The 12821-nt window shown below is 42.0% G+C and overlaps 1 protein-coding gene across 1 annotated transcript in view; it reads left to right on the forward strand.

Annotated features, from left to right (window-relative positions):
* Nucleotides 1–205: 205 nt before the first annotated feature.
* dicer1 (dicer 1, ribonuclease type III) overlaps nucleotides 206–12821 on the forward strand; it is a 51153-nt gene continuing 38537 nt past the window's right edge. The window contains 4 exon segments of the mRNA XM_042330608.1: nucleotides 206–285; nucleotides 6541–6598; nucleotides 6749–6847; nucleotides 6970–7176. Coding sequence (XP_042186542.1) covers nucleotides 7063–7176 — 114 coding nt within the window. The 5' untranslated portion in view covers nucleotides 206–285; nucleotides 6541–6598; nucleotides 6749–6847; nucleotides 6970–7062.

The raw sequence follows: 12821 nt of genomic DNA on the forward strand, positions 1-12821 counted from the left end.
ATTTTTTTTCAGGAGCTAATGCTGGGGGCAATAGTTTCACACACATACTCTTGGGTATTGAGGGGATTTGTATTCTCGACCACCACTCATGCATGTCATCCATGCCATGAAAAACAACAATCTTACGTATTTTACGCAAAATGTTGCGTTTCGAGGGCCCAGGTGGGAGGAAGTATCGTGGTGGGGAAGTTCCTGACAGCAGCAGGAGGGAATGGAGGGGAGTGTATCAGACGAAATATCAGGACAATTTTCATTCAAGACGGCCCAATAAAAAATATTTATTAGGTGAGGTCGTTTAATGGAAGCACTAGGAATGCATGCTATTCCTTACTCGTGGCTATGCGCTGACTTTGTCGACAGTGTGAAATATACCTTGTCGCATCCACAATATAAGTATATTAGCTAAAATACTAAGTCAGTCAATAATGTTAACAAGCTAACGTTAGCGAGCCTCACTTTCGTTGCACATGTATCATTATACGAATAGACAATTTACACATAGTTGCATGCAAAGCTACAATGTCCATCAGCTGTCTTAGACAAAATAATTGTATGCATCTATGCTCTCGGTGTATTTAATTAGAATTAGTCAACCAGCCAGCTAGTTCGCCAGCTACTTTGCTAAGCTGTCACTGTCAAGTTCGGTAGCTACGCTAGTTGCACGTGTGGGATAGCAAGCCATTGCATCTCTCACTCAGTTTACTAGATATAAAAGAAGAACCACGTGAAATATTTGTTCATCTATTTAGATATTTTTCCAATGTATAAACTTGTCCTCGTGGACGTGTTTGTTTGCCATCAGGTTAATGTACCTAGCCACCTGTGCTTATTTAGCATTTAGAAAGCTAGCTAACGCACCAGCCAGTTTTTATCATGCGCTCGCCAGCTAACGTTAACTAGCTAACTCGTTTCACTGAAAGGCAAAGGTCTCCTTGGGGCCTAACGTAGAAACTATTCAAATATGAAGACGTATAACTAGCTAGTTGGTTAGTCATTATTTCCCTGACCTAATCTCGTCGTAGTTTGGAATGTGTTGGTTGATGTTTCGAAATTAAATTCGTTAGCAAGTTGCTGGTGGTGAGAAATTATGTTCTCAGTTCTCAGCTATAATTCTGCACAATGAATGATGTGCTATGTATACATTTATATTGACTTTTATGTGGACTGGTAATGATAGCCTATTCATTGATACAAATGTCCCCCAGTCAGACTGCCACAATATGGCTAACTGGGGTTGTGGCATAACACCCACATTTCATAATCTGTGATATGTTACAGTATTTCCCCTGGTGGGGACAGAGACAACATTTTACAGTTTTAAAGCTAGTTTCCTGCAATTCTACACATTTTGCCATGGCTTATGCCATGTTCTTATTCTATCTGAGTGACTCAAACATAACCAAATCAATTGGGGCCCCATGCCTTCAAATTCTGGGGAATTTTAGATTCTCCTTCATAATCTAGTTTTGATTTTGGTAATTGTTAGTGCTCAAAGATGATTTAATAAAACACAAGTCCATTATCTTTTCTACATTATATCTGGTTTTAGTCATTTACGTTTACACTGAAAACGTTTTACCATCCCCATTTTATTTTCTGTAAAGTATACAGTACCAGTCAAAAGTTTGGACACACCTACTCATTCATGGGTTTTATTTTATTTGTACTATTTTCTACATTGTAGAATAATAGTGAAGACATCAAACCTATGAAATAACACATATGGAATCATGTAGTAACCAAAAAAGTGTTAAACAAATCAAAATATATGGCACCACAACAAACCTGCCAAGACAGGGCTGCCCACCGAAACTCACGGGCCAGGCAAGGAGGGCATTAATCAGAGAGGCAACAAAGAGACCAAAGATAACCCTGAAGGATCTGCAAAGCTCCACAGCGGAGATTGGAGTATCTGTTTATAGGACCACTTTAAGCTGTACACTCCACAGAGCTGGGCTTTACGGAAGAGTGGCCAGAAAAAAGCCATTGCTTAAAGAAAAATATAAGCAAACACGTTTGGTGTTCGTCAAAAGGCATGTGGGAGGCTCCACAAACGAGAACACCATCCCCACAGTGAAGCATGGTGATGGCAGCATCATGCTGTGGGGATGTTTTTCATCAACAAGGACTGGGAAACTGGTCAGAATTGAAGGAATGATGGATGGCACTAAATACAAGTAAATTCTTGAGGGAAACCTGTTTCAGTCTTCCAGAGATTATAGACTGGAACGGCGGTTCACCTTCCAGCAGGACAATGGACAACCCTAAGCATACTGCTAAAGCAACACTTGAGTGGTTTAAGGGAAAACATTTAAATATCTTGGAAAGGCCTAATTGAAGCCCATACCACAATCCAATTGAGAATCTGTGGTATGACTTAAAGATTGTTGTACACCAGCGGAACCCATCCAACTTGAAGCAGCTGGAGCAGTTTTGCCTTGAAGAATGGGCAAAAATCCAAGTGGCTCGATGTGCCAAGCTTATAGAGACATACCCCAAGAGACTTGCAGCTGTAATTGCTGCAAAAGGTGGCTCGACAAAGTATTGACTTTGAGGGGGTGAATAGTTACGCACGCTGAAGTTTTCAGTTTTTTGTCTTATTTCTTGTTTGTTTCACAATACAAAAATATTTTGTATCTTCACAGTGGTAGGCATATTGTGTAAATCAAATGATACAACCCCCCCCAAAAAATTGATTTTAATTCAAGGTTGTAAGGGGGTAAATAATTTCGCAAACTACTGCAAATCACCAGTAAAGTACCATCACATCTCCTCGTCCATGCTTCACAGTGGGAACCACACAAGCGGAGATCATCCGTTCACCTACTCTGCGCCTCACAAAGACACGGCGGTTGGAACCAAAAATATGTTTCTTGGCCCAAGCAAGTCTCCTCTTCTTATTGGTGTCCTGATTAAAAATCAAACTTTATTTGTCACATGCGCTGGAACCACAGGTGTAGACCTTGGGGGTGGCCCGTCAGGAAGTTCAGGATCCAGTTGCAGAGGGAGGTGTTTAGTCCCAGAGTCCTTAGTTTAGTGATGAGCTTTGTGGGCACTATGGTGTTGAACGCTGAGCTGTAATCAGTCAATAGCATTCTCACGTAGGTGTTCCTTTTGTCCAGGTGGGAAAGGGCAGTGTGGATTGCGATTGAGATTGCTTCATCTGTGTATCTGTTGGGGAGGTCTGTGAATTGGAGTGGCTCTAGGGTGTCGGGGAGGATGCTGTTGATGTGAGCCATGACCAGCCTTTCAAAGCACTTCATGGCTACTGACATGAGTGCTACTGGGCGGTAATCATGTAGGCAGGTTACCTTTGCTTCCTTGGGCACAGGGACTATGGTGGTCTGCTTGAAACATGTAGGTATTAAAAACTCGGTCAGGGAGAGGTTGAAAATGTCAGTGAAGACACTTGACAGTTGGTCCGCACATGCTTTGAGTACACGTCCAGGTAATCCGTCTGGCCCAGCGGCTTTGTGAATGTTGACCTGTTTAAAGGTTTTGTTCACATCGGCTACGGAGAGCATTATCACACAGTCATCCAGAACAGCTGGTGTTCTCGTGCATGCTTCAGTGTTGCTTTCCTCAAAGCAAGCATAAAAGGCATTTAGCTCGTCTGGTCGGCTCGCGTCACTGGGCAGCTCGCGTCTGGGTTTCCCTTTGTAGTCCGTAATAGTTTTCAAGCCCTTCCACATCCGACGAGCGTCAGAGTCGGTGTAGTAAGATTCACGCTTAATCCTTTATTGACGCTTTGCTTGTTTGATGGTTCGTCTGAGGGGATAGCGGGATTTCTTATAAGCGTCTGGATTAGTCTCCCACTCCTTGAAAGTGGCAGCTCTAGGCTTTAGCTCCATGCGGATGTTGCCTGTAATCCATGGATTCTGGTTGGGATATGTACGTGCGGTCACTGTGGGGATGACATTGTCGATGCACTTACTGATGAAGCCGATGACTGAGGTGGTGTACTCCTCAATGCCATTGGAATTCCGGAACATTTTCCAGTCTGTGCTAGCACAGCAGTCCTGTAGTGTAGCATTCGCATCATCTGAGCGAGTCACTGGTGCTTCATTCTTTAGTTTTTGCTTTTAAGCAGGAATCAGGAGGATAGAATTATGGTCAGATTTGCCAAATGGAGGGTGGGGGAGAGCTTTATATGCATGTCTGTGTGTGGAGTAAAGGTGGTCTCTGATTTTTTGTTCTGTGGTGGTTAATAGATTTATTTTAAGTAATCGTAGGTCATCAATTTTATTTTCCAATGATTGCACATTAGCAAGAAGAACGGATGGTAGTGGGAGTTCACTTTCTCGCTTATGGATTCTCAGAAGGCAGCCCGATCTGCGGGCCCTTTTCCTGCGTCTTGTTTTTCAAGCAAATGCCGAGGATATGGGCATGTTCCAGTGAAAGCAGTATATCCTTCTCGTCGGACTCGTTAAATGAAAAAGTTTCTTCCAGTCTGCGGTGAGTAATCGCTGTTCTGATGCCCAGAAGTTATTTTCGGTTATAAAAGATGGTTGCAGCAACATTATGTTAAAAAAAAATAAGTTACACAAAATGCAAGAAAACTAACAAAATAGAACAATTGGTTGGGAGAATGTAAAACGTCAGCCATGTTCTTCGGCGCCATCTTCTATAGCAGTGGTTTCTTTGCAGCAATTAGACTATGAAGGCCTGATTCACGCAGTCTCCTCTGAACAGTTGATGTTGAGATGTGTCTGTTACTTGAACTCTGTGAAGCTTGTGTCCAAAATTTTGACTGGTACTGTATATTTTTTACTCATATTTTTAGAGCAGCAGTAGCCAGCCTCTGCTAAATGAATATATGGGAAATACTGGGTTATGTGGTAAAGTTAATTTGCCCATCTCAATTTAACTAGTTTATTCCATCTGTTTTACACACACACACCATATACCCAGCCCTGCTCAGTTTCATTATTAGCCAATTTTTCTGAGTGTGTATTGTATGTGCAAGCGTGTGCATGGGTTTTGAGGTGGAGAGGGTTGTAACCATTTTGCCTACATGTGTTTAGCAAATGTTTCTTCACACAAAATTGTTCTGTCACTTCCCCCAAATGTGAGTGGCAGCAGAGTAAACAGGAATAAATGATTGATGTAGCCTACTTTTAATGATCCGTTCCAAATGGTCCCCTATTTTCTATGTAGTGCACTATGTAGGGAATAGTGTGCCATTTCAGACACACTCACACACTGTCCAACCCCCACACCCCCTTTCTTTCTGGGTCACAGTAGTCAGCCGAGGTGGAAAGAAAGCAGAGGGTCCCTAAGGGCTTGTTCTAGATTAGATGAATGAAGCCCCATTTTAACCTGTTAGTTGATTGCATCCCCACTCCTCAGGTTGTTGGTCTACGGAACACAGCGTCCTAAATTGTCCTAAATTGCACCCTATTCACTATATATAGTGCACTACTTTTGACCAGAGCCTTGGGCACAGCCTTTCTGGGCTGTAGACATGCATTCTGCTTGTCGTGAGGAACTGGAGTATAGCAAACTCGTTTTTTCAGTGATTGCTATATCATTACTGCCTACCAGACCAGTCAGACTGTTGCGCTCTTCCCCAGACAGATCTTTGACTTGGAAAGAACAATGAGAACAGGGGAAAGTTGAGGCATGTCAGCAGCATGCATTTCATTTGAGGCACGGCCTAGATGTACATAATCTGTTGGATTTGTTTTATTTATGTATGCATGTATGTGCTCTTTCTCTTCATGGAGTCAGAGACTGCATCCCATCCCATATGTTCCTTATATAGTGTACTACTTTTGACCTTGGCCCATATATGGGTTGGTTGTTTAGCAACAAAAATAACGCGCGTGCAAACATGGGACAAAACAGATGAGGTTGACAACATTTAAACTATATATTGTCTCCAATGTTTATTGAACACATACATTTGCACAATGACCACTTGTCTCTCAAATACATCATTACAGTTGTTGGTTAGCTAGCGAATCTTAGCCATATTAGCATTGACATGAAATCAGTCAAAACAGGATAAAACAAGCTGATACAAGCCACTTACGATTCCCCACATGGTAGTTTCTTGTCATTCTTCCTAGCATTGCAGAATCACAACAACAGGCTGACTTCTGTCCCATGGACGCGTGCACATTGTTTTCGTGACGTTGTCAGCCAACCCATCTATAGGGGCTTTGATCAAAAGTAGTGCACTATATAGGGAATAGTGTGTCATTCGGGACGTAGACAGAGAGAACGAGAGAGCCAACAGCTTTTAACCAGCAGCAAATGTGAGCGCTCTATAAAAACGAGGGCTTGTGCTGGCTAAGCTGAAATGACTTCTGGGATTGGTTGCAGCTGTGTTCTACAGCAGTGGTCAGGGCAGGCGTGTGTTCTTGATTTTAGGGTGGCAAAAATGTGTTGAAAAGCCAGTTGTCATCCAGAAATTAGACCCCCCCAACCAGGTGCGCTCCCTTCTCCACTCCACTCCACACCAGCCCTCTCTCATTCCCTCCAAGCAAGATGTCTGTGTTCTCATTTATTTTCCCTCTGTCTGTGATTGCGGTTTAGGAAGAAAGAATCTTCAGCTCCTCAAGCACTGTCATTAAAGCCTTTCAACTGTGTAGAGGTAAAATAGTTTTTTACCATAAGCCTAACGTGTTATAGCTAGCATGGTTGGCCAGAATCTAGGACACCAGTTTTATTTGCTTTGGTGTAATAGGCCTATTCATGGATTTGATGTCGGGGGGTTGTGTATTGCTCTGTACTGCTCCTCTAGTTAAGATGTGGGGGAGTATGATGAGCTGATTGATGAGCGTTGATCATGAAGCCCAGAGTAAGTGCAGCCTGGTCCATCACAGAGTCTATGACCCTACCTGTAAGTATATACTTGTGTGAATAATAATATCATGTTTTTTATTGATCTTGTCAATAATATTAGTAGTGATTGTATTATTAGTAACATCCAGCCTGCATGATGCCTGTTTTTTTGTGAACCAGTAAGTTGTAGAGGAAGAGAATGAGGAAATTAGATAAAGATAAAGTGGACGAGTGGAGGACTGCACCCCCAGCATCCCCCAGTCCTGAAGCAACATGTCAGGACTCCAGCTGGTCACCCCCGCCTCCAATCCCATGGGGCCTTTCTTTGGTCTCCCATGGCAACAGGAGGCCATCCACGACAACATCTACACGCCTTGGAAATATCAGGTGAGGAAGGAGGAATTCCAATTGACAATGGAGCTCAACTGACGTGTTTAAACTGACACTTGACTATGCACTAGGAAAAAGATTGCAGTGCGTTGTACGTAGACATTGGTATCACTTTCCCCATTGATCTAATATCTGATAATGACTATAGCCTAACCTGTGGAATAAAGATGGATACCCGCACGCAAATGAATGCTCCCACAGTTTTTTGTGCAATACTTCGACTGGCCTGACAGAAGGGCTAACTCAAAGTGACACAACGACTAGGTTCCAGTTTAACACCGCTCACCGTATGACCACAGTACATAGTCGCCATCACACTCAGGCCAGGTCCATCTCCAGTGAGACTCCTGCGCAGGTGTACTAATAACAGAGTGATAGCACTGTAATAACAGAAATATAGGGATACTTAAAACATGAATTTAACAATCTCCCACTTTTCTTTAAAGACAAATAAAACATCAACAAAATAATTAAATGTCCCAAGTATTATTTAAGTTCCTCATCACCCTATGGGTTGGGTGACAACGTTTTTATTTGTGTTACTCAAGCTGCCACTTTCCATTACTGAGTGCCTTTAGGAGCACAAGACCGGATGCTACCTTTTCAGTCAGATAGTCAGCAAGCTTATCCTTTGTGGCCGACCAGGAAAACAGCTTTGAGGTGGGGAATCACAGTTGTAGCAGAAGTCTGTGAGCCACCCCAGATGAAGTCGTTAACATGACAGGCAAGTACTCCAGTCACATTGCAGTCTTGATCAAGCCAATAGAAGACTGCATGATTTACTTGTGACATTTTTCTACCTGTACTCAGCATTGTTGCCTTGACTTTGTTGTACCAGTAGAGTGATGCACCTGCCAGGCCATACACAGACGTTTTTCATTTCCACAGTGTTCCTTTGCTCTTAGCTTCAGGCGGAAGTCGGTTGTGAATGTCCCTTGACAGCTCTGTTTCCTGCAAAAATGCAGATTTGATGCCTATGGAATGAAGTTTCCATTTTTTCTGGCAGATCTGAGTGACTCTGAGGCACATGTCTGTGAGTCTTTTGAGAGTTCTTCAGCAGCCAGCTCCTCAAAAGGGTACACACCCACCTTATTGAGACACATTTTTGGTCAATGTCTATGACTTCCTCAAACACTCATTTTTTCCTCCAATTACTGAGCTCATCTAGTTTAGCTGAGTCAAATGACATGTCCTTTGTTTCAAGTACGTCATTCTGTTTTTCTCGATTTTCTATTGGTTCAATTCTGAGATAGTCTACAAGTGACAGGTCAGCTGACCCTGTTGTACCAGGAAGTGTAGCTGGTACTGCAAGTTGTACCAGTTCTGGTGTTTTCCTTTGGCTTTTCCTGTTCGTCCAATGACTGTTGCTGTGTGTCTAATACTACTTTCTCTGTCCATGTAAATGTCCAGTTTTCAGATTGGAACAACCATGTTGTCTTAACACGTGGCTGTTGTTGAACCTTTTCCTCATTTGAACCCTCAACAGTATTACCTGTGTCATGGTTGAAGGTCTATGCTCCATTTTATGTGTCAGTTTCAGTGCCCTGACAATGGTGCCTCAGTGCCTCACAAATATCACTACACCATCTTGGCCAGTGACTACTCCCGGTCCTTTCCATCCTTGACAGTCAACTCGTTTGTAGTACACTTTGTTTCCAGTCTCGTACTTGTCATTTGTGGGTCGAAGCTGTTTACGCAGAACCCTGCGAATTCTCTCTGAACACTCAGCTTCAGTGAACGCTTTTCTCGCTGCATGTAGTGCTGAAAGGTGCTGTCCCACAGATGCCCTCACACTGGTCCCTTCTAGTGCTGGTGACTTGTCAACCAGTATAGAGGGAAGATTAGGGTTCTGACCCAACACTAGTTGCTATGGGCTGTAATTATAAACATTGTGCATTGAGTTTTTTGCCATCAAAGCCCAATCTATGGCTGTTTTGTAATCACATCTATTATCATGCTTCAATTTCAGCATGATCTCTGTGTTTGATTATGTCTCTCCAGAAGTCCATTGCTTCATGGACTGCATGCAGCAGTTCGCTTTACTTCCATTTTAATTTCTCAGCCAGTTCTCTTATTTCATTATTATTGAATTCTCCTCCATTGTCACTGTACAATTTCTTAGGCGGGCCATGCATACTTATCCAGGAATTAATGAAGTGCTTGATGATTTCACTGGGTTTCAATGTTTCCAGCACTGAAGCGTGTGAAGTGGTCGATATGTGAAGGTACCACACACTTGGTCCTAACACATGTAGAACAACAGCCACTGTTTCATTACTTGGAAGCCAGTACTTGGAAGCCAGTGGCAAACCAATAGTTGGTCTGGGGCTTAGGTTTCCTGTATTTCTGGCATGTCTCACAACTGTTAACTATCTGCGGTAGAAAGGAAATGCTCTCATCATCATTATTCCCAGAACTGCTGAGTAATTTCTGAAGTCTGTCAACTGTTGCATATCCAAACTGTTTGTGAAGTTGTAGCAATACTTTGTGTTTGTCCTCTGTGGTCATACTCTCTTGACTGTCAGAATCTCCATGCGCTCTGTGTCCGTCAGAATCAAATATTTACATGGACTCTGTGTGATGTTTTTGTCTAAAATGTTTACACAATAGTGGCCTAAGGTAGTAGGTTCAAGGGTCACTGGTTGTTTAAACATCACTGCCTTGTCATTTTTTATGTATTGTACAGCCCCTGTCTTCTTGAGGGAAGCTTTGCTTAATAGTAAGGGGATATCTGTAGGGACCACCTCTTTTTCAATGTGACACTTAGTCTGACCTATTTTTGCTGGCACCTTGACCCTCTCAGTAGAATGGACGACTCTCCTATCTCCAAATTTGAAAGTTCTGTTGCTTGGTGTGTCAATCATATTTAGTTCACTGACATAGCTATCAAGCCATTTTGCACCACACACTGTGCGTGTTCATGCAGTAACAATCACAGCAGATCCTAAGGATTCAACTACACAGATCTCAGAAGCAGTGCAATGTTACACTGCTCCATCTCTGTGTTTACGTTTTCCTCTGTTAGCTTAACCTGTTCAAATTTTTATGAGGACAGTCTTTAATCCCATGCTAAGTGCTTTGCCAAATAGCACGTTTTGATCTCCTTCCATTCCTGTCCAGTGGATTTGTGCTGGGCAAAGGTGCCCTCGTCTGGTTGTCTTGAGAACATGACTTGTTGGCGCCTTTTCTCTGCTGCTCAGTGTAATATGCTGCGTCACTCACTTGCATTCCATCTGTTATTGGCACGACAGACGTCTTTTCACCAAAAATATTGGTGACTTCATTGACGCTAAAGTCAGCTCAGTACAAGCAGTCAAATCCAACTGTTTCTCCCTACCATCCAGACAGGCAGTATCTAGCAACTTGAAAGCTAACACGGCATCTGAGAGAACCAATTCGTCCTTGCGCATCCTATTGTACCTCTGTTTAAATCAATTATGTAGTTTGTCATTGAAACCGAATGTCTCTGGTAACACTGTCAAGGTTTGAATATGCCTCGTAGGCACAGTCTTTCTCTTTCTTCTTTAAGAATCCAGTACTCCAGTACTCTGATCAAAGTTCTCATACCGTCATCCTTGTTCAAATCCTCCAGGGATATTTCCAGTGCTGTATCTCTCGCTCTTCCCTCGAGAGATAATACCGCAAGTGTTTGCTTTTTCTCGTCCAGATTAGTAACCTGTGTCCAGATTCCAAGTTCATTTTTCCAACTATCATATGACCTCTTCTCGTCAGTGGCAGAATGTAGTTATTAGCCATCCTCTGCTATCAATGTTAACTCGAAATGGCACAACAACTAGGTTCCGGTTTAACAATGTCCACCGTATTACAACAGTACATAGTCGCCATCACACTCAGGTCTGGTCCATCTCCAGTGACATTACTGTGCAGGCACACTAATAACAGAGTGATAGCACTGTAATAACAGAAACAACCGTAACTTAGCAGGAAGACCTTCGGGTCTAAATGTTGTTAAATAAACTGTGGGAACATTCGTCAGTGTGTGGTTATCTATCTTTATTTTTTTGTATTTTTTTTTGTAACCAGTTATTGAGTGTGCTTTGCACAACAGTTGAATCTAATGACTGTAACCTTCTCTTCCTTGCCAGGTTGAACTTCTTGAAGCAGCTCTTGACCACAATACTATCGTCTGTTTAAATACTGGCTGAGGGAAGACCTTTATTGCAGTAAACCCACTTACAGATAGGGGGCAGTATTTTCACTTTGGATGAATTGCGTGCCCATAGTGAACTGCATCAAAATCTGTCCTAAATTGCTAATATATGCATATTATAATTAATATTGTATAGAAAACACTCTGAAGTTTCTAAAACCGTTTGAATGATGTCTATGAATATAATAGAACTCACAGGGCAGGCAATCTTCCAAACAAGTTTTGAAATCCTGAAAGTTGGGACAACTTTGACGTCATCGCCCCCTCCCTTCCCAACAAGTTATGGATCTGGAAACACTTCCTACGTCTTCCACTAGATGTCCTCATTCAGTAGAAAGTGTAATGGAGCATTTGCTGTGAACTTTGACCTGGGAAGGAAAGAGGTTGGTGTCGCAAAAGAATACCATTTTGTTGTGGCGCGTTTGTCTTTGAGTGCTTCGGCTGTTCCAATCAGCCCCAGATGAAAACGAATGATCCGGTTGGAATGCTATTGGATCTATATGATTATAACATCCTGAAGATTGATTCTGCACTTAGTTTGACCAGTTTCTTCGAACTGTAATATGTCTTTTGGAAGTTTTGGAAGTTTTCATGCAAAGTTATCCTGGACCAGAAGTCATTTTTTGGGCATGTGAGCTGAAAGTGGTAGCAAATGCTGCTACTTGGACACTAGAATTGAACATTATGAAACAAAACAATTTATTGTTGAACTAGGACTCCTTGCACTACATTCTGATGAAAGATCATCAAAGGTAAGGGAATATTTATGTTGTAATTTTGTATTTCTGTTGACTCCAACATGGCGGAGAAATATTGTTACGTCTGAGCGCCGTCTCAGATTATTGCAATGTTAGGCTTTTCCCGTAACATTAAAAAAAAATGTGACACAGCGGTTGCATTAAGAACCAGTGTATCTTTAATTATATGTAGAACATGTATCTTTAGTCAAAGTTTATGATGAGTATTTCTGTTATCTGGTGTAGCTTTCTATAATTCCTCCGGATATTTTGGAGGATTTTCTGAACATGGCGTCAATGTAAACCGAGATTTATGGATATAAAATGCATATTATCGAACAAAACATAAATGTACTGTGTAACATGTCATATGACTGTCATCTGATGAAGATTTTCCAGAGGTTAGTGATTGATTTTTTTTAATCCTGCTTTTGTGATTTTTATCTTTTGCTGGAAAAAATGGCTACGTTTTTTCTTTGGTTTGGTGGTGGTCTAACATAAATATATGTTGTTTTTTCACCGTAAAACATTTTAAAAATCTGACAAGCTGGGTAGATGAACAAGGTGTTTATCTTTCATTTGAGGTATTGGACTTGTTAATGTGTGGAGGTTAAATATTTCTAAAGAATATTTTTGCATTCCCTGCGCCACCTTTTCAGCTGAACGGGGGGGTGGAGTTCCCGTAGGGGAACCCATTCGCCTCCGCCATCACACTCAGGTCTGGTCCATCTCCA

The sequence above is a fragment of the Oncorhynchus tshawytscha genome, linkage group LG11 (assembly GCF_018296145.1).
Source record: "Oncorhynchus tshawytscha isolate Ot180627B linkage group LG11, Otsh_v2.0, whole genome shotgun sequence".
NCBI lineage: Eukaryota > Metazoa > Chordata > Actinopteri > Salmoniformes > Salmonidae > Oncorhynchus > Oncorhynchus tshawytscha.